At 41.5% G+C, this 23,566-nt stretch overlaps 1 protein-coding gene across 1 annotated transcript in view; it reads right to left on the bottom strand.

Annotated features, from left to right (window-relative positions):
• Positions 1-21,822, bottom strand: part of xpo4 (exportin 4) — a 39,047-nt gene extending 17,225 nt beyond the window's left edge. Inside the window, exons 1-7 of the mRNA XM_028393666.1 lie at positions 21,733-21,822; positions 17,538-17,643; positions 16,950-17,091; positions 16,646-16,784; positions 15,303-15,419; positions 15,053-15,206; positions 7,313-7,425 (exon numbers count right to left, since the gene is read on the bottom strand). Coding sequence (XP_028249467.1) covers positions 7,313-7,425; positions 15,053-15,206; positions 15,303-15,419; positions 16,646-16,784; positions 16,950-17,091; positions 17,538-17,643; positions 21,733-21,822 — 861 coding nt within the window. The remainder of the gene's footprint in view (positions 1-7,312; positions 7,426-15,052; positions 15,207-15,302; positions 15,420-16,645; positions 16,785-16,949; positions 17,092-17,537; positions 17,644-21,732) is intronic.
• Positions 21,823-23,566: the final 1,744 nt, after the last annotated feature.

Consider the following 23,566-nt stretch of genomic DNA (forward strand, 5'->3'; position numbering starts at 1 on the left):
GTAAAAGCACTGCGAGTCATTACAGCCTCTCAGCAACATGTGTTTCCACTGACGGTACTATGCGGATGTCTGGAGCTCAAATGCCTTTTTCCCCATGAGCCGTGGCTCTCCTCTCAGCCAGTCTGAGCTCTGTTCCTTTTTTCTTTTTCTTCTCCTCCTGTTTCTTGAACTGTCATCCTCTTAAATCCAAAGTGAGTGCTTCCTTACCGGCTCCACACACTGAGCCAAAGCATGGCCCCATCGCTCAAGCAATCAAACTTTCAACCTCCCTCTCCTTGTCGCTTCTTCCTCTTCCTCCTCCTCCTCTCAAATCCTCTCCCCTTTTCACTCCCTCAAATTCTTTTTCCTTGCCTCTCGCCACTCCTCCTCCTCCCCTCTCTGCTCTACAGCTGCCTTGTTGGTCGTAAGCCACACTGTTGGGAAGAGGGCTCAGATGCTAATGTAGTACAGCCACCATGGTCTTCTCTGCCACTGCCCACTTCCAGAGCGTGAAGTCATCCTCTGGAGGAGCTCAGCATAAGGACGTGGGGGAAGGAGAGGGGCAACTGGTGAGTGTGAGAGAGTGAGAGAGATAGAGAAAGATAGAGAGAGAGAGAGGAGGGAGGGGGAGAGAGAGGGAGAAAGGGAGGGGAGGGAGAGCCAGCGCAAGGCCAAAGGACTGATCAGCGCAAGCTCTGAAAAAGCAGCTGCACCAGCGAATGAGCCATGCGATGCCAGTAATGTCAGTCGCCTTGAGTCTGACTATAGTTAGAGATACACGCTGGTGTGTGTGTGTGTGTGTGTGTGTGTGTGTGTGTGTGTGTGTGTGTCAGTATGCGGGGAGTGGGATGGATGGTAGGAGAGAGAGAACAAGATACAACAATACGAAACATTTGAGGCATGCAGATCAGATGACAGAAGATTTTGCACACTGATTAATCAATAGATTTTGTATCAGCATTAGTTTTTTTTAAGTTTTAGGTTTTTTTAAATGGCATTGACACAGTTGCGCACTCAGTGATTCAGCATTGTACTGTACTTCATACCAATTAAGTATCATCAGTGATATGGTTATTTGGGATTATAAGATATAGACTCATTTCCCAGTTTTTTTAAAGGTTTGACACAACCTCATTGTGATTGGATAAACTGTCAACAACTGTCAATCCACCGTATCTACGGCCAATCATAACAACACAGCCAGCAAGTAGCAGTTAGAGCATTGGTTTATTATTGTCTGTACAACTTTTCAGATACATAGGCATACAATACCGAAAAACAATGCGACGTCCACATCATTTAAATCTAAACGGCAACATTCTTTCAATGCTTGGTGTGTCATATTTGGATTGAGCTCTCACATCCATTTGTATTTTGATTTATTTTATGAGCACAGTATCACTGAGCTCCAAGGCTGAGAGAATCCTCTCGCTCTGTCTTTGTTGCAATGAGCGACGTGCCGAACATTTAAGGACGACGCTACTCGTTTCTTTGACAGTCGCTTTTTTTCCAGTTTAAATTACTGCAGGAAATTATAGCAGCTATATCTTTGACTTCACTTCTGTGATGTTACTGTGCAAAGTGCTGAGTATATCACAGCCAAAGACTGTTAGAAGAGTAAACACTACTGTAATTGCAAGCAGACTGTGACTCTGAATGATCACATCAATCATTTTCGATTATTCCAATTGGAGCCTTCATGCAAAATTATGATAAATAATCAAAGATTATCGACCTCCTACATATCAGAGTATGAACATGGCTGCACAGACAAGCGTAGCATGTATCAAATGAATATTTTATGCCGTACCCTCTCATCTCATTTTCCTTTGTGCTCAAATGAAGACTGTAGTGTTTGGTCTTCTTGACCAAACATAAATAAATTATAGATGTGTGGGTGTGTATGTTTTAGAGCTAGTAAATGATATCTACAGAAATTTAAATCAAATTCGGCTCAATAAGGGATGGTGATGAAGATTCTCAGCCATCTACTGAACATCCTGCACTATTACAGGCTAAGAAAATAGCAGGAGAGAGAAGAAAGGGAGGCAGATAATGAGCAAAAAGAGGAGAGGGGAAAATGAAGAAGACAATGAGGGACTGAAAGAAAGAGGATGCAGGAAAAGAAGAGCATGAGGTTGGAGAAAGAAAAGAGAGTGTGAGAGAGAGAGAGAGAGAGAGAACAGAGAGAAAGGCTGGGTGAACGAGGAATGATATTTATAGAAGGAGACAAAGCCTGGTGCCTGTTACCTCGGGGGGCTCGGAGGCTCATCTTTCTGTTTTTTCAAATCAACACTGCGCTTCCAACTTATTGTCTTTCGGTTGCTCTTTTCCACCATCACTCTCTCACTCTCTCTCTCACTCCTTCTCTCAGATTGGGTTACTGTCTGCCTGCAGGCCTCTGCTGCAGCCTCATCAGTCCCTGCACTCCACACTGATTGTGTTTACTGGGTAAACACACACTGCTTCAGTGTTTGTGTATGTGTGTGTGGGTTCTTGTGCATCCATCTTTGTAAGGAATATGAGTGGGTCCCTAACCCAATAAATGCAATTTTCTATAACAGCAATATGTTGTGCATCAGAACACCATGAATACATTAATGAGAAACATTTCAGAGGAGGTGATCACATTACAGAGCTGGTTTTTGGCAACTCAAATAGATGCTAAATAATGAAGGTGTTTAATCAAACTGATGCAAAAGTGTTAATCTGGAATGATACTTGATGCTAGGATTAACAGCACAGCACATAGGATTGAAAAGTGAGTCTTCAGCTTGTATTTAGTGTTTGTGCCATCAGTGTCCTGTAAGAAACTGCTAAAAGCTAGCGCTGGTTTAAGTGTGACCTCAAACCTAATCAAAGCTAGCCTGTCGTAGAAGATGACAGACAGGTGATCACTCCAAATTGATTTCCAATTATTGTTTGAAAATGCCTGTTTCCAAATATGAATTCTGAGCTGGCTCTCTGCAGAAGTGCAGACAAGGTGGGCAGCTGTTAATGTTGTGTCGGTTTCAGGTGATGGACTATGGTTAGAGGGAATTTTTAAGCCCACCAATGGACTCTAGTGGCACCTCTAGCTCAGGTTAACGGGAGGTTATGTCCATTTTACTACTGACTAGTCTCCCAATGTGTCTTCTGGAATCTTACTCAGAATAAATGACAATGACAGAAATCAATCCTCATACATCCCAAGTGTGTGTAGTAAATATATAACTCTGCAAAATGCATGTCTGCATGAAAGGAATTTTTTTGTGTGTAAGGATGTTTATAACTGGTGTGAGTAAGTGACGTGTGTTTGAGTTGATGCTGTACTGTGTATGTATGCAGTATTTGATCTGATGAAATAAACCAGATGCACCTGATGGTACTGCGATTTGTGTTTGCATGCGAGTGCTCATTCAATCACAACTCCATGCCGCTCTCTAATCACTCCGAGCCAAACTGAAACTAAAAACCAGGACAAACACAAACACACTGCTGAGGCCAAAATTATAGATGCCTCTGTTTGTGTGTGCTCTTTGTGTGCGTCCCCTTTTCTTCTTCGTTTTTTTCTGTTGTTTTTTTAGAGCAGCCATGTGCACTGTGACCATGAGGTGTTTAAAAAATGACAAAAGCGAAGTGGGTATATTTTGAAGGCACAATCAATGGGGGTCTCTTCCTTTTCAATCTCTAATGGCCCATTTAGCCCTAAACCTCTCCCACTCTCCTGAAAATTGGATCCACAATTTACTCCCTCTCTCCAAATCGGCTGTTCCATCTTTCTTCTTTGTCCCCCCCCCCCCTCTAAGATTTTATACATCCTCTCATGGCAACACCCCGTTTCATTTTCTGCTTTCTTTTTGCTCATTATCCATATTGTTTTTTTCCCCCTCTTACCCTCAACTCTCCATCCATCATCCCTTCCCCGAATTACAGAGCCATAACTGTCACAAGCTGAAGTGGGAAAACGGATAAGAGCTTTTCTACAAAAACCCTGGAGGCCACAATGACACTTTGGAGGGCCGAGCTACAGACAGGCCGAAAAACATTACACAATTATTGAGCTGATTTCTGAGATATGGGCTCTTTCCAGTCAGTCAGTAAGGAGTTCTTGACCTCAGGGCTGGGTGAATCAGATCACTAACAATCTGGCTGTAGCATTGTCTAATATGTTTGTAGATTAAGTGGGATTGTTGTTGGCTAAATTGCAGACAAGCCACTTCCACCTTAGTCTTGTAGTTCATCAATTAGGCCATAATTAATACAAACATGTTCTCCCCTTTCAAACTGCTGGTACATGCAGACATTTGCAATCTCTGTTTGTCTAGGAACATCAGTCTGTATCCCTCTCCATCTGCTGACTAATAAAGTTATTCTTTCATTCCCTAACATGACAAGGTGTAAGCTGTAAAAATAATGCTTTTGCTAAAAGATATACTGTCCAAAAACAACAGAAAAAAAGTAGACAAAGATAGATGAGCAGCTACGGCGATCTCGGCATAGCACCAACAAAATACAACAATGCCATGTTGAAACTCAGAAGGCAGAAATGACAACAACACTCTTACTTGGCTAATATGCGGAGAAATGTGCAGGAATGATTCAAACCTACCTGCTATTCTGGTTTTATGTTCACATAAAAATGTCGCCAGTGTTTTAGCAAAGAAACAAAAAATGCAAACACAACAGACATTTGCAAGTTGTGGGCATGGCTGAATATCACCTGATAGGACAGGAACATAATTATTGTGACATACCTAATGATGAATTAAAGGAATAAAACAAACATGTCGGATCTTTGATCACTAGCCAGACTTTAAAAAAGCAGACAACAGCCTAACACTGATCAGTGTGGCCATTTAACGTGAGATTGACAGACACCCACCCGCAGAGGGATGGAGACTCCCAAGAGTCCGTCAACAGGGTGATGCATGGGTGTGTGTGTGTTATGGTTGGCTTACTGCGGTTGTTAACAGGGGCCCCTAATCCTAGGGCCGGGCTCTAATCCTGCCACTGGTCTGCTGTGGACTGTGACCCTGATGGCGCGTGTCTGTGAGCACCCCCCTACACATACACATGCACACTGTTAGCACGACAAGCCTGCTACCCACCTCACAGCTGAGGAGACACAGCAGCTGAGACAGCAAACGACGCCATTAAACTCAACACACATCTTACACAGATCCATGCAGAGTGTCCACACACAAACACACCGCACAACCTCTATCTGACACGATCCCACAGAGACAGATATGTGCCAACACGCACAAAAACGCACACAACACATCAAGGATGCGCTGTAACATACACAGGCAGCTGACAGTGCCACAGCAGTCTTACAATAACAAACAGTTGAGCTACTAGAAATACCAGAACGAGAGATGAGACCAGAGGCCTGAAAACTGAAACCGACACAAAACACATCCTGCAGATTCCAGCAGCAAAGAGAACCGACGGAAAAATGACAAACATTTATATCCAAGCCAAACTGCTACTACACACCAATCAAGTCCTTGATTAGACCTCTGTAATTTGTAGAACACATCTCTGATTACATTCTCTGCTCAGTGCCAGTTATAGTCATTTGTGACTGCTTTGTAAAGAAAGTTGTGACAATCACATTAAAACTTTCTGTTATATGACAAAAGGCTCCCATTTACACCGTCAATCAGGGTGATCATCACAAACTGCAAAACAGAATGACTGTTTCACCAGTATGCACACAATCAAAAGAGAAAACATTAAAAACTGGCCTTGAATATTTTTCTTTATTTAACTTAGCTTTGATCCAGATGATGCATTTTAGGCAAATAACAACCACGATATCAAACAGAGACACCCGAGGATTTAGATGCTGTCGTTTTGTCGTTAATGCTAACAAATGCTCCAAAAGAAACCAACAAATCTGCGCTGCAAAATCCCCCTCACATAATTAGAAAACAGCAGCATTCATGCGTTCAACATCTCAACAGGCATCTGCAAACAAAGAATGTGCACAAAGGCTGTTCAATATAAATAAATACAGCTGTGTGCGCTTTAAAAAGTCTTGTTGCTCTGTTTTTTTAGGTTTAGGAGGTTTGCGTTGTGTAGCGTAGTATGGTGAGCTCCACCTTTCATACAGCAGGTGATTCTGCTCAACCTTTGAATCTATAAGCCTCAGCAGAATCATCAGAACTGCCGATATTTTCCCAGTCAGGTCAGCTGTAGAGTTCATAGGCCCTCTCTCTCATCTCCAACCAGACTGTCCCCTGGTCCACCTCTGACCTTTAATAACACGTTTCTCAGCTTTAAAGATCATCAGCAGTTTCAGAAAGGACAGATTTCAGCCTGTCAATCATACAAAAGTCTGTATCTGATTATATGCATTGCACTGCTGCTACACAACTGTCTTATTGGATGAGTGTGTGAAAAAGTGCAGGGAGCAAATCTGAGGAGAAACAAACATAAAATGTACAAACAGCACAAATCACTGATTAACTGGGCTGAACAGCCGCTCTCCACATACTGAATTGCTCTGATTAGAGCCAACAATACCCAGTGTTGTATGAGAGCACAAAGGACTACAGGAGTGGGTCAGTATTTTGCAATATTGTGCACAGCTTGCAGAGTAAGATGGGATAAATTGGAACAGAGAAATACAGAAAAGTGGTTTTTGAATGTGACAACAGTGTGGTGTGAACCATATACAGGAAAGGAGCAGTATGTGGCAGAAGATAGATGAAAGGTTAAGCGGTGGAGCAGTATTTGGTGATGAGTTTGGATGGATGCTGAATGGAAGAAGAGCTGACCGGTTTGTTCCACAATGTGTGCTTGGCCAGCGTGGGCAGTCTCTCTTTTAAAAACACACAAGTCACTGAATAAAAATACACATTTACTTCACCGGGCGGTCGCCTGGACGGTGACACAATAACACGACCCCACTGCGCAGCGCCCATAAATCGACTTAATAGTGCATCGAAGAACACCACGGAACTAGTGCAAACTTAGGATGTGCCAAAAACAGGAGGTCAAATGAGAGCACTCTGTGCAGCATGAAAAGACAAACTGTCTCTCCTTGTTTATAATAAACAATACAGAGGTCAGAAAAAATAAAACAGAAAAAAAGGTGAAAGGAGGACACAAGAATCTCACGGATGTGTTGCAATAAAAAAAACAACCTATTCTTGGGAGAAAAAGATCCTTAGTGACAGAAAACAGACGTAGATTTAACACATACCTGCATGCTAACGTGACGACCTCATCATCATGAACAAAGCTTGTAAAATTAGCCCATAACAAAGCGTGTTTATCAAAGAGGAGGTGCAAATGAAGTGATGAGAAGCTGCTGATAAGGAGGATGTACATTTTTACTGACCGTGAAGAAGAGGTCCATGATGCGGGTGTCCAGCAGCGTTTCCCTCCAGGACTCCGTAGGCTTCAGCATGACGTTCTGCGTGGCCTCGAACATGGCGATGTAGTGGCGCCCCAGTGATCCACCGCCAGTTAAGGCCAACAACAGCATGAAGAGGAGGAGGAGGAGGAGGAAGGAAGGAGGAGGAGGAGGAGAAGGAGGAGGAGTGCCACACTCAAAAGCACCAGCTCCTGTCACTAAGCTCCCTCTCAATGGGTATTTTGGTCTGTGTGTGTGAAGCTTTGCTTTCGTGTGGCTGGCAGCAGAAACTTGTTACTCACTTGTTAACCTACTCTTCCTCTCATTAACCCTGCCAATCTTTATTCCACAAAGGCTTTTTTTTTTATTTTCTCACCCTTCCCTGCTTGGCTGCTTTGTTTTCTTGTCCTCTCTTCTTTCTCCCTTGTCAGCAAGCAGTGTTTGTTCTCTCTCACCCTCTTGTCCTCCCTTCTTCCTCTGTTTTGTCCGACTTTTGCAGTCTTTACCCTCTGACTTGCCTGACACCCTCTTCCCTTCTTGTCCTCTTGTTCACCCCTCTTCTTACAGGCCCTCCCTTCTTTTGCTCTCCATTTTCTTTCCCTTTGCTTCCTCAATATCCCAAAGTCACACTCTCTGCAACCAATCCGAGACTCTGAGTGCTTTGCCTCTTTGTCCACTCCTCTACAAGTCGTCCAAGACTCCTTGCTGCCCTGAGACACTCCCTCTCCCTCCTCAGCCAATCACTTTGTCTCTCCTCCTGACTGCTTTCCAAGGCTCTCTTAGTCCCACACACTTAAAACTTCCATCACACTTTACTCTGTAAACAGTCTCTCCTTTTTTCTCAATCCTAACATGATGCTTTCACCTTCCTCGTCTACACCACACACTTTATTACAATCTATCATTTAAATCCTCAACACAATCTGTTCAAACTATAAAAACCTTCTCATCGTATGCACTTCTTTCTCCTTTCTGCCTAACAAGCAGTCTTTCTTTCTCCACGCACCCACAGTCTCCTCATTGACGACTTTCTCTACACCCTTAACAAGCTTTTCACAAACCCACAACACACACTCTCTCCCAGACACAGCCACAACACTTCCTGTCTGTATACAGAACCTTTAAAACTCACAGCCACTACAAGTGTTTCCCTTCACTCATCAAGAACAGTCGTCTTTACTTTACACACACACAGACACACAACACACTAGACAGACACACAAACCACTCTTAGCCACCATTTTTTATTCTTAAAAAGTATTTCCCTATAATAAGGCCTCATGCAGAAACACACCAGCCTATTCATGGAGAGGAGTTTGGTAGTTAACAGATCAATACTCAAAGCCTGACATGCTTGATATTATAATATGTTGTTATTATGTGTATCCCCTATTATGTGTTGTTATTATGTGTAGGACTATTTTTCTCTCCCATTTTTAACCAACATTAACACAAAACACATAAAAACACACACACACACACACACACACACTCGTATCACTAACCCTGCAGCTCAGTGACAGCAGAAGGCGGAAACTTCCAGAGGAATGTTTGATCAAAGCCAAACAGCGGCGGAGGCCGGCAAGGTCGCGCATTCCTCCGACACCAGCCCACAGTCACTCCCCATGCACACACCCCACCACAACACACCACACCACACTTTTCGGCACAGAAGTTGGCACCTGTTTAAGGGTCTGTGGGATTGTGTGTGTAGGTGTGTGTGTGTGTGCCTGTGTTCAATGCTTGGCTTTCAGGCCTTGTTAAAAATAGTCGTGGTGAGGCAGAAGACCTCTAACTGAACCTTTCTAAAGACAGAATGAGTTAAGAAAGATCGGCTCAGTGAAGAATGACTTCATAAAAGGTTCTCATTGATACAGAGTCTTAACCATTTCATATTTCTAATTATATAGTTTACTTTGACCATTTTTTCCACTGAAAGAATCTCTTTAACTTAACTCAATTTATGAAACCAACCCTGTGTCATTTAATTTCTTGTTCTGAATCAAATCCTAGCATGACTATCATGAATAAAATAAAGGAGGAAAAAAGATCTAAATGCTTAATTTAGACATAAAAGTGACGATAAAGAGTGTGTAAAACACGTGTGGCTGACCGAGAGGCCATCTCCTTGGGGAAGGACCACCTCAGTGATAGAGACCTAAAGATCATATGACTGAGACAAAAACTCACAAGAGACCTCAGGAATGATAACTAACACCTACTTTAGCTATTTCACACAGATGGACACTGACACTATGAAGACAGACAAGGGAAAACAGGAAGTTTGAGAAATATAAATTCCAGATCAATTTTAATTTATTTTATTAAATGTATTTAAAGTTTCTGCTATACTGATGAGATCATTTGTATAAAAAATACTATTATTTACTTTTGTTTCTTAATTTTTAATTTAATTTCCCTTTGTTTAGCTCCCATTCCAATTGCATCTGATCTGTTTGGGTTTTTGTGTTGCTATTCCCTGCTTGTTGTTGTTGTTGTGTGGTTTTGCTGCTTGGTCTGTCTTTGTATGTTTGTTTATGAAGAAAATTATAAACACTTTTATATGCATTTAAAATTTTGAACATTTAATTTGTTCTTTACGTAGGCAAAATGCTCCAAGAACATTCAGCATAATTACAGCTTCCATATGCAACAAAATTCAGTAACAAACCTCTTAAATAGATATTAGGACGTAAGTAACCATTCAAGAATGGAAAATAATTTCAAGCTGGCTCTAAAGATCTTAAAAAAACCACAGCAGGTATACACATGTAGGAATGCCACGGCTGGCATAAATAACACTTTTAGCCTCTATATATAACTCTCTATTTGTGATAACCGGGGTAACTACGGGGTTAAGTCATTTTTTAAAAAGTTGCATTAAAGCATAAAGTTATGTATAAATATAGGCTCCATGGCTCCATGACCATCATTAACCCCCATTGATTCCATTCAAGCTCTACCTTTTTGAATTCCAAGATGGCAGCACTGCAGCCAACCTATATCGCAGGTGTTTCATTCATTTTATACACCTCGTGGTTTAGTCTGATCAGCCAACTAGTACCAGAAATGTTAACCTAGTGGAACCAAAGTGGTGGAGGCAGAACTTATGCAACAGTTATGTTGTTTGTTTCATGTAGTGTATTTTCCCTGGGTTAACATGAACATGCAGCCTATATATTATGTGGTAAGGAAATAAGAGCTGAACTATTAAGCATTTATGTGCTGTCTGGAAAAGAGGTTACATGATTTAAAATTAAACTCCTCCTCCTGGTCAAGTGTTCATTCAGTGCAAAAATGTACTCTAGTTGACAAGTGAATTAACAACTTCAACCACACTTTAAAAAAAAAACAAAAAACGTGTGAGTGTGTGTGTGTTATGTACATGCTTCCAGAATGAGTAATGTACAAGGAGTGACTAAGACATGTGGCTGTGGTTTGGTTGGGTTTTTAAAAGGCATCACCTGCTACTATCAACCAGTCTAGCAGACTTGCAAATGACTAATGTGACACGTCAGTTTTCCCACTGCAAAGATAAGACATACTGACAGACGAACGGACACACAAGCACACGCAAACACACTCCGCTGACACCGAGCACAGCCAGTGTAAACCACTGACCACAAGAGTTTCAATCAAACACGAAGAGAATCAGCCGAAGAGATTTGCACACCCACAGTTCTCACGTGCAGCTGCCAAATTTACAGACATAAACACACACTGTGATACCTTAACTAACACCAGCCTCCGATCGAACGCCAATAAAAAGGGCTGCTTGTAGGTTTTGTCTGATCCTCAAGTCACTTTGACAAAGAAACAAGCAGATTCCCCCACAGTTCAGCTCTTCAGTGTCAAACACTGAGCTGTCCAGTATGTATGGAGCATGGTATGGTGCATGTGAAACTCAGACCAGGTAGTGAGCATTAAAGCAGTGCTCTGTCCTTCAAAGCACAAGAAGAGAAACAGTCGCAATAAAAAGCCACCATTCCTTCCTCCGTACGCTGTAATTCAGCATGCACTGCTATGCAGAAACTAACCACCCCACTACCAAACAGCACATGTGGGCTGATCCCGCTCTGAGAGGCTGAAGCATGTGAAACCGGAAAACCGAACAACAAAATCCTTCAATGCCAAAATTGTAATCTCATCATTTTTGTGGATTTGTTCATTTTGTTATTGCATGTTATCTGCATGCTGGGGACTTACTATATGTTTTATTTTGATTGGAACATGACAACAGCAGTAGCCTGTCTTTATATTTTAATCGTCTGTCAAAACACCTGTTCAGTTTAAAATGTAAAATGTAAATTTTTTTTTTAAACAAGGGGAAAAATATTAATTGTTAAACTGATACAAAGTTTGTTGACTGTGTGAACAACACTGGTTTTGTTTTTTAAGCTCCTCCACACCTAATCCAATTCGACTTCTCGTTTCACATTCCCACCTCACCAATTAACAACCTGCAGATGGTGCACTTCATAATAATCAAGTATTTTCGTGACTGTTTTAAATGCCAACAATCAGCTCAATGATCTGGACATTTTGCAAGCCTGAACAACCTTTGTGCTCAAGAATTCTGGATTAGCGAGCTTCTCCTGTATCCCCTATTCATTATGGTTGATCCTCACTGAGGATGGGCCCACTGCACAGGAGGACTGGCGGAGCGTCTGCCAGTGGCTGCGCGAAGACTGCAGCGCTATGCTAAGGCGCGTGGTGGGGTTTAAGTGATATATCCTGCCTTAAGTCTCCCATGCAGCCTTGCCATGTGGAATAACAGTCCAGGAATACCTCCTCAGGGACCAGCCCCTCCCTTTCTTTTCCACTGTTTGCCCCACTCCCCATCTGTTTAGACAGCAGTTGTCATTAATTCTCCTTCGACTGAAATAAACCAACAATAAAGCGATAACGCCACCGTGCATGATGCAAGCTTGTTACTACAGAGTCAGAAAGAGGGTTGCGTGTTTATTTTCATAAACCAGTGCCACATTAAGTAACCTCTCTCAAGCAGTTTTGGGTGTTTTTTTGCTCCAGACACATTTTTACTGCGGCCTTATTTTTCACTGCAACATAAAGTCCTGCTTCTCTATGGAAACAGCACAATCATGGCGACAAGAAAAGAGAACTCAAACATGTCTATTGTGCAGCATAACAACAATATAAAGACATTTTAAATAAAGCTTTTAATCCAGTAATGTATTTTCTCCTTGCAATATTTTCCAAATAAAACGTACCATCTTCTGTGAGATAATAAAGAGCTGCCAGAGAGAGACTACATGGGAAATGTTTAAGCTAGTGCAGCAATATATTTAAAAATACTGCATCTACTCACACAGCTTTGAAAGCCACATGCACAAACTGTGACTCCCAACTGTCTGTGTTTAGACAGTAGTTACGTACAGGTCAGGGCCAAGGCAAACATCCAGGATCAGCTTACACGCTCCTAATCCTAACCTTAACCCGAGGGCCAGAAAGCACATAAACTGACCTCTGAACAGCTAATGAGAATGCTGATCCACGCTGAGACAAGTGTTGGGCTGAGAATAACTCTAAATAAGAGTGCAGGGGTTAATAATTGAGAAAGCTTAATACCACTTTTATTATGCTAAACTAAAAATAAGCAACCCAAGCAAAAGACAGAAATTAAGATAGCAGTGCATCAGTGGAAGAGGTAGGAAAGGCTTTGCTTTAATTTGAAACAACTTTACTGTTAGTGAGCTGATGAAATCCACACATTCTGCTCTGCTGATGGGAGACAATCAAGTAGGAAACAGCTAAACGATGAACAGCAACCTTGCTGATGACACAAGTCAGCGAAACAACACAAAAAGGACCCAAAAACACCACACAATGCAAGATCACAAAAACAGCGGCGACAGAGGGTTATCTATCCGACAGCTCAGACAGTCATTCAGAGCACCTTGCCGCCGCAGCCTCGAGGCCTGACCGCGACCCTGGCCAGAGTCAAACCCGGTGTGGAGTGACCGATGCCTGGGGAGCGTGTCTCTGCCACATGACACCAGACCACAGAGGGCCGAGGTTCAGACGGCGGCGAGGACAGATGACATGCATGCCACTCGGTTCCTTTCATGGACGGAGGCTTTTTAAAAGGCTCCTTTGAGCTCGTTGAGGAGTGTGTGTGTGTGTATTTGTGTGAAAGGTGGCTGCTGTCAGCCATGCAATTAAGGAGAGCCCCCTTGATACCCCATACTGGCATACGTCCACGTCGCATCGCAGCGGCACAGGCGTGTTGTGACACTTGCGGACAGGCGGCCGCACTCGCCCAGGCCTCCCAGCGGTCTTCATCAATCTGTTCTCCTTTTCAACAACAACACGAGCACTCACATGCACGCAGCATTTCAAGGAGAATGCCAGTTGATTTAAGACATGCTATTCTTATGGCCTAAGACACATCCATTCAACATTTATGACAACTCAACATCAAGAAATCAGAGAAGTACAGCTCTATTCGCATGCAACAAGCTCATTTCGCTTAAAAAACATCCAGCTATCTTTGCTTCATGGTAATTAAAGATTGCTTAATGATTTTGTGATGCGTTTCAGGTTGCATAATTAAATTTATTTTAATGCTCTCAAGCAATGAAAATAACCTTACCCCATCACATCAGGCAGTGCAGGGGAGTTTTTCCACTCTAATCAGCACGCTGGTTACAGGCGAGGCAATTATGTCTTCTTAGATTTGCCAAGCTAGATCAAATTTTTCAGAATTCCGGTTATGCATTTGGCTTGTTTTTGATATATTTTACACTGAGCCGTTTAATATAAAGTGCTTCTGCTGAAGAACGATGCAAAGTATTTGTATATTAGCCACTTAATATTTTGATATTTAAGCCCACAGTCCACTGGCATAACCTCGACATGACAGATCCTTTACATATACAGCAACTGCTCCCGTGGCCTCGTATAGACACTCAATACTAAAACAAAATTAAACTGTTGTCTAAAAATTGACTGCAAAGGCTCTTGGAGTTAAAAGTGCATCTTTGAGAACACACACAACACGCCGAACCAAGCGTGCCCAGCATACCAAGGGGAGCCTCAACAAGCCAAGGCAGGGGGTGGTGTGCTGTCGGAATGATACAGGGATGGACGCACAGACACCTCTTTGAAAGTGATACATGGCCCTGGCTGGCAGCAAGCGCCACTCCAGATCCCCTCAGACAGGCAGAGGGGAGGCCAGGCTGTTGGGATTTAGGCTGTAATGAGCCTTTCTGCACACACACACACACACACGGACGCATGCTAAGTGCCTAAGTTCGCTCAACAATGCGGCCAACTGCAAAGATAACAGGGATGAGTGCACAAGAGCTGAACTACAAAGCAAAACTGATGGACGGCTATGCATTCCTGGGCATACTTGTAAAGCCACACACACTGGAATAACGATACATTGGCATCGACCATTATAAGCAGAATGCCTACTTACACACATACAAGTGCACCTCAACTAAGAACTAGGCTTTTATGAAGATGTTCCACAGGCTTATATTTATAATCCCTGATTAAAATCATTTCTCTAAACCTTTCCTGTTACTGTAGACTGTGTTCTTTTTTTTCCCCACAATGAAACATTTGCAGAGGCTTTATGTTTGATTTTCAAAACAAAAGAAAGGTTAGAAAAGGGTAGCCAAGAGGTCTCGGTGCACTGCAACTTATGAAGATGACATATATAATATACTCACAACACAATGCAGAAAGAAAGGATATAATTGGGAGGCAGGAAGTTCCAACTGAGAACCTGGTTGGCCAAAGCCAAGTAGCGCTGGAAGACAGAGGACATCTGGGCGTTGAGGTTTTCCCGGCGGCTGAACTCCTGCAGCACCTCCATGGTCAATATGAAGATCTGACGCAGGCCATCCTCCTGGAGGAAACAGATGGATGAACAGTCAAAACAGATGAACGGAAGAAAAAGCAATGACTAAAGCAGGAGAGGCGGAGGTGAAGCCAGGGAACCCACCTGGAAGAGACGCTTGCAGTTACCGTGGAATTCCATGCTGAGGCCGATGCTGCTGGTCTTACTGGAGCTAGAGAACTCACTGAGCAGAGCGGTCAGGATGGAGCAGGCAAGTGTTTGCTGCAGAAGAGAGGTCAAAGGTCAACCACGGACTAAACAAACTAGAGCCACCAGTCTAGCCTCAGAATGAGGGAAGCCTGGCTGCACATCATGGAGAGGGACTGTTAATTGAAATAAATGTTGTAAAACTGAAAAAACAACTCATGTCAGTGTGCTGTTGATGCACCCCCCCCCCCTTCCACTGTCATGCACCAAGAAAATGGAGCAATTGCAAAACAACAGAAGAAGCAGTGACTGGTAATGAGATAGCACAGTGATGATCTGAAGAAACAAAAACATGAATCAAAGCTTTGAAATGAACAATTTCTCCTCTCTTTTGTGGCAGTTACGCACTAAAGTCACAGTGTAAAATGTGCTCTGTGTTTGCATAATTGCGTGTGCAAAACGAGACAGACAGATCATAATTATGAAGCTGCTGTTTGTGTCTTGTAACACAGGTGTTACTATCATTTCACACCACAGAACTCTGGTGTGCATCACAGTATGTGAGGTTTCCTTTTTGGGCCTTCGTAAGTTGAATTATTTAATAATCGGGTACATAAATAGGACTGTAATAAAAGTGACAAGCCTCAATGTGTAAAACTGATGTGAGCCTCCCCTTGCAGGTATTAACATTCAATAGTACATAATAATCTGCAATTATTATATCCATAAGACTTTCTACTACCCATTAAATTATCCTATCTTATTTCATATTTTACCTACAACCATGCAGCCCTATTTTATAGTGATTATTTTTGCATTTACTGCAATCAGTGATCAATTTAAAAAAAGATGACAGGGCTATTTAGTTATTTTGAATTAACCATAATCGCAAATTAAAATATACAATATTAAATCCACTGTGTATTAAAAAATTCCTTCTATTTAATATATTACCATTTATAACTCATTCAAACATTGATTGATTTGAACTAGAGGTGATTAAAATAAAACTCTAAATCCGTGATGAAGCACGGCTGACAGTTTGCTATGAAGCAGTGCCCCCTGCTGGATCAGGAGGAGAATGTTTTCCCTGGTGTGACAGATTTGAATATAAAGCAAAAGCACTAATTGCTTTACAGACAAATATAGAGAAAACAAGTGCAGTGTAGAGCTGGGTGACCCTCGATATCACACTTATTTGTAACCAGAAGAAAACTCTTTAAGCTTCTTTCAGAGCTCTAAGAACATAAAGTAATGTAAATAAAGCATCACATGTATGATTCATGTGTGTGCTTCCTCACCACTGTGGGGTTCCCGCTGCTGATGAGCTGGCCGACCTCATGAAAGATGCTTTTGCAATTGATACTTTTGTCCAGAGAGCCTCTCTTCACAATGACAGCCACAGCCAGCAGGATCTGCTCACGGACGTACTTCTGCAGACTGATGGGAGGGAAGAGATACAGGTCACTGCATATTTTGTCATTGCAACAGATCCTGTTACATGTCCTGCAGTATCCCAGGTTTATACAGGGGCAGAAAATATAATCACATTTAAAAAGGGTCAGGGTTAAACAGACATTTGAAACAGTTTCTTTCTTTTCTTACTTGGGTCTCTGTAGGACGTAGGTGAGGAGGAATGCACGGAGAGACTCGATGCTGGTCTTCTCCAGCAGAATCCACTCCCGCACCACAGCCTCCATGATGGCTGTAGCAGCCTGGAACAGCACATAGTCCACCTTACTGGTCTCTGGAGAGGCAGAGGAGTGAAATATGAGAAACACAAGCTGGGAGAAGCATAAAGGAAACATTTAACTACATATAAAAATGCAATTTTTAATCTATTGGATAGATTACTTTTTAAAATGTATTTTAATTCAGCTTTTCTTCCCTATTGTTCCTATTGCCCTGGTAATGTTTAACATTTTAGCTGTATTTTGTATCTGCACTCCTGCAGTGGGGGTTAAATTCTGTCTACATGGAGGTCCATGTGATTAAAATGTTTGCGTTAAACCCAAATATCACGGCTGACAGTTTGTAACGATAACATTAGAACAGGCACACTTTGCTCCTGCAACATGTGCCCTTGAGTAACACACGATGTTAACAATTGTGCAGGTGTCATTTGTATAGAAACAATGCAGATAAATTCTTGTTGAATGAACATCATGCATAAATTGTAAAGTCAACAGTTACCCAAGATGTGCTTGCAGATGGCAAAGGGGGATTTGGACTTCCTAAAGGAGAGGAACACATGTTCGGCATGTTGTCTCTGTTCTGTGCTGACCATGGACGGCGGTGCCTGTGAAACACAAGGAAAATCATCAATCAAATATAAGACGATAAGTTATAGAAGATTAAATAATAATTTCTCCAGACATTCAGTTTTAGTTATAATAGCAACTTGTTAGAAGCTGAAATGACGCTGGTGGAAGAAAATAAGCCCTGCATGCACTGCCCTGAGGAATGAAAACATCAGTGAGATCACACGCTGTACAGTACGTATAGTCAGCACTCTTAGTGTACAGTAAACACTTTACTGTCAAGAGGATGATAACGATCACAGAACCTTATAATAAGTGTTTGTTTGCTCTTCAGTGAAGTACAAACAAGACAGACAATAACATAAATACCCCATCATAATAAAAAAGGCATTACAGCTTCAATGAATAATTAAGAAAACACACAGACACAGACCCACACACACAAATTTTTATTGAGGAGCGCCGCCATGACACAGCTCAGCAGGAAAGTCACATTCCAGGCTTAATTGCAGTAAAAGCAGCTCTGTGGCTAGAAGCTGCAGAGGAAAGAAAGACCTTTTTATCCAACAGCACACTATCTCTCTCACACACACACACGCCAGAAACGCAACACACACAAAAGTATTACTATAAATGAGGCAGTTTTAACATGGCGTACCCTAATAATATAATAGAAAATGTAAAAGAATAATACTTAAAACATCTTTTGATCACAATAACCTGCAATATTTACCTATATGAAAATACATTTTTAAAGCTGGGGATGTGTGATCAACCATCACACTGTAACAATCTCTCTGCCTTGTAAGGATCGTGTACTCTTTCACACATGCACATGATGCGCATTTTTTCATTACTCAGAATGTATACAAACTGGACTTTAGTGCAGTAGCTAGCCCTGAAAACACATCATATTCCTTTAAATGATTGACCTCCAAATGTTTAATAAGGTTTGAGGTGTTGTAGTCAATGTTTTGGCTACGCTCCTCTTTAAGGAGTTTCCTCTTCAGGTCATCAAATATACTTTTATGTAGGGATGTCCCGATCAGGTTTTTTTGCCCTCGAGTCCGAGTCTGAGTCATTTGATTTTGAGTATCTGCCGATACCGAGTCCTGATCCGATACTTTCTATAAAGGCACTCATTGCGGCAAAACCTGTGTGTGTGTGTGTGTAGGCGTGTCATGATAACAGATTTTGCTGGGCGATTAATTGCCAAGAGAAATTATTGCGATAAGTGATAATATTGTCAAATCAATGTTCAACTAACATAATGATAACGACATATAATGCAAGTACACCCTTTCAAAGATCAATAAACTTTAATTTCTAAAGAACATTTAACATTGGAAAGGCCCCCAATCATCAACATTATTATTATTATTGTTATTATTAATGATATTAATATTATTATTATGAGTAGTGGTAGGCCTATTACCATGGCTTATCTGAGCATAGTCAATGGAGTTAAGTCAAACCAACTAGCACGTCATGAGCAACAGAGCCAAACAACACGCACTCTACCTGCTGCTGGGAGTGGGCTCACCTGTGTGCACATGTGTTCGTGTGCGCACGCGTTTGCGTGTGTGTATGCGCATCAGCGAATTTTAAAAACGCCACCATGTAGACAGAAACACATAAAATAGCAGAGATGGCACAAGAGGACTGGGCAAGAGGACTAGACTGGGTGGCGCTGCCGCGAGTGCCGCCAGTGAGAAGGCAGAGAACTTCACTCGTACAACGCGGACTCTCTCTGATGGCACGTTGTATTCATAAGCATGTTTAGTCTTGTGGTGAATTGTGTGGAAGTGTCGAACCAGTGTTGTGCAGCTTCACAGCTCTCTGTGTTGCTGTAACCAGCGTCCAAGCCCTGCAGCGCTGTGACGCACCGTGGCGACGCAGACAGCGAGCTGACAGAGGTCTGCTTAGATCATCCCGTAGACGTCACACAATGAGTTAAAAAAATAAGAACTACCTGTTGGTTTGACACATTTTAAGACAGAAGCCGCGGGACATATTAAATCTGACGGCCGGACTTTGCACACTTTATACGCTACGACGCACCGAGTGACGCCTTTTGTCATCCAGCCTCTTTGGCAGCGAGAGGGGGAGAGAGAGAGGAAAACAAACAAGCGTGCAAATGTAATTTATCGCGGCCGAAAAACTTATCGAGCCCATTTAAAGTTATCGTGCAATTAATTGATTTATTGTTTATCGCAACAGGCCTGTGTGTGCGTGTGCCGCCACACTGGGAGATTTCACACACGCAGCACATCGAGGTCTCGAACCAGGACCTGTCGCACCAAAAGCAGCTGTCATACCCCTGCACTACAAGACACAGAGCCACCCTGCACAGAAGGCGTTAACTTTGAGAGCCCTAAAAAAAATATCCGAGTCTTGATCGGGAGGTAATGTCCGATTCCGATCGAGTCTGAAATCACGTAATCGGGCCCGATTTCCGATCATGTGATCGGATCGGGACATCCCTACTTTTATGTATAAGACAACAGATCAATCTTCTTAGGAAAAACCATCTTCTAATCATAATAATGACAGGCAGCTGGATCTGAGCAGCCTTGAAGCCGTTTTTTAAGTAACAATGGAAAGAAATATGACTAACAATCATCATGTGACTGAAGATTTGGCTGATTCATGTTATCTTCTTTACACTCAGAGTAACTTAACTAATCTAATCTAGGTTCTGTAATGAAACCTAGAAAATACTGTTAAGTTGTTTTTTTTGTTTACAATACTACATCAATATTACACAATCAACCCATTAATTGCATCATATTTAAGTGATTGTGTAGAAAAATCCCTGTTTAAACCCCTGAATGTGTAAGCAAGAAATAGTTTAAGAAGCTGAGTTAACATAAAGAGTTGTATGTACATTTTGTTTGACTATGATTGTTTGGAAGCTTGGAAATAAACAAGAAAACACAGAAATAATCTATTTTTAAATATATGTTTACTGTCATGTTTATGCCCATTATTAGTTAGTAAAAACCCTGAAAATATTTTTTATTTCAGGTTGATTCAGGCTTATCACAAAAATCTGTTTTAACTCTAGCTAGTATTTCTCTGTCCAATTCCTGTCTCCGTATTATTATAAATCAACAAAAGCAAACGCTATATAACATAAAGAGTTTTTCATTTCAGCCTTTTACATTTGGAGTGACTCCATCTTGTTTTTAATCAGCAGCAAACTGGTACAACAACAACAACATGAACACAGTCCCAGTTACTGGACTGAATAAACAGCTCTGATAACAATCCTGCTCACTGTAATTAAAATATTGTTGCACTCAAAATTTAGTACACATGTAATAAATGTGTGTAGATTATGAATTACAAGCATCCACTCATAGACACCTGCTGCTGAACGATACATGTAAATTTAGAGGATTATATGCCCACTGTAGTGTCCATTAATCTGATAAACTCACAGTGTTGTGATTTGTTGTGATTGGTATAGTACATGCTTTCAGTTTATACCGTTACAAGATGGCAGAAAGCAAAAAGAGGCTGTAAGCTAGCTAGTTTATCTAGCACACTACAGACATCCACATGGTTAGCCACTTGCTCCTAGCTAGGTAGGTACACAGCCTGGTGTGTTCCGATGGAGGCTGTTCAGGAGTGGGAACAGGCTGAAAGAAGAGCTAAACGCGTATTTTAGGAGGATTCAGACGAGCCGAAGCTACACAACGACTGAAACAACAACGGAACCGACAGAACCGAGATGCTCTAACTGTCCCCCCATAACTTGTAACGACACCATCGGAACCGCTGAAGTTTCTGGAAAACTGAACCACAACGCAGACCTGGAGTTAACCTGTTAAGGTTTTAGTGCCAATAAAGGAGGACCATAAAGAAGCTAAAGGAAGGGGATGAAATGTTGGGATGAGGAGCGGATGATTTTTTTTTTGTGGGATGGAGACAAGCAAGGCGCTGCGCCACGCATCGCTCACACACTCCGGTTAAAAAAAAAACTGAACACATTCAACAACAAAAAAAACCGGGACGAAACAAACAGGCGCGGGAGCCTCCAACCGCCCAAACTCCACCCGAGACTCACTTAACACACATTTCCACTCCTCAGCGGGGATATTGAACAACCGGGAAATTCTCACCATTAAAACTTTGGCAGCGCTTTCCAGCTGTGTGATCACTTCTGGTGCACCGACCGCCGCCATCATCGTCCCTCTCCAATGACGCGCCATGCGCTCTGCATTGTGGGATTACAGCGCTGGTATCCGGAGGCTGGGTCCAACCCTGCAGCCCCGGCGGGTTATGTAATAGCAGCCAGGAGGATTCACTGCTGCTGTTTATGCATTTATGTCAATAAAACTATTTATTTACAGTTTATCTGACCATTATAGTAAAATTAAGTCCATTAAAGTATTTGATTAAAGGGATAGTTCACCCATTATTTACTGCAGTGGTTTGTATCCAGTTTGTTTTGGTATGAGTCCAAGAGTTTAGGACACATATTTAAATACTTCAAGATTTCTGCCTTGTCTCCAGCCAAAAAGACACAACTGAAAAACTCTGCAACTCACATCAAACCAGTGTTGAAGGATTAATAGTGCTGCAGGACAGGGACATTGTGAATATATTAATTTTAGTGTGAAACATTCCTTTAAGAGTTGATGATGATAAAAACATACAATATAATTATATAATATAGTATAGATAGAATTTAATTAACATTACAAGCTGCAATATTAAATTATTGGTTACATCTTTATTATATATAACTGATTAAAAGCAACCATTTGGAAGAGTATTTTTGCTTTTATCTGTAAAATTATAAATAGAAGGGTACCAACAGGTTGAATCAGCACCACAGAATGTTTGACACTCAAATATGGGCTTCTTTCCCTAAAAACTGTCTGTACAGATTGTTGATGTTAACTAATATGCAGAGAAACCCTAATAACTTGACGCCTAATGATGATTTTTTTTTTTTTTGCTTAAAACAAACGAAATCCTTCAAATTATTCCACATGTAATAGAGTAAATGTGTCATGGTGCTTTCAGACATTAAAACAGTGCAGTCCGAGTTGGTTAATTTAATTTATACATACATTTTACACACAAGGACAGTGAAAGCATTTGTACAAAATCTCAGTTCATACATAAATGTAAAAAAAAGAGATAGCTGTCCAAATTACATCCTCTATAATACTGCATAGACATGTATTTTTTAACAATTAGCACAAAGGGAAAATGAAAAAAAAGGCGAAAACAAAAAAACAAGATACAAAAAATATGTATATCTGTATAAATATAAATTCAGGAGTAACAGAATTGTATTATACATTAAGGAGCAATCGAAGACGAGCAGAGGCTCCTTAGAGTAAAAATACAAAATGAAAAAGATACACGAGTAAGTCTCAAGAAAAACAAAATCAGATCATTAAGATTGTCAGTCATCACTCTCTAACTGCAGAAACAAAAACACCTCACACACTGTGTGACACTCACACATATTAAAGCTATTTTAGTTTATGGAGCAGTCCATCCTGGTCGCTGTGTGTATTGGTAACGAGATACAAGAGAAGTGGAAGGACGTCATCCGAGACGTCTGGACCAGCTGAGAGAAAAACTGGATGAGGAGGAGCGTCAGAGCGGCGCCATGCTGAAAGCTGGCTGTGTTTACATGCAGGACCTTTTGCTTTCATCCAGTTTAAAACCTGTCAGTCTGTGATTTAAAATTCCAAATTTGAACAACCTACTCCAGTCAAATAAAACAAGCAGCTTCATAAACTTAAAACAAGACCTGAGTTGCACTATTGTACAGTGGTGAAAACCCTGTTTCCCTTTCCTAAAACAATATGTAGCAACTAGAAATACATCAACAGAGGAGCTTTTATTTTGAAAAGCCACCTTCAGACTTCACATCTCATCAGTCGTTGATTCCAGAAGGTGTTATTCACCGTTCTGCCCACGAATTCTACCCAC

The sequence above is a fragment of the Parambassis ranga genome, chromosome 21 (assembly GCF_900634625.1).
Source record: "Parambassis ranga chromosome 21, fParRan2.1, whole genome shotgun sequence".
Classification (NCBI taxonomy): Eukaryota; Metazoa; Chordata; class Actinopteri; family Ambassidae; genus Parambassis; species Parambassis ranga.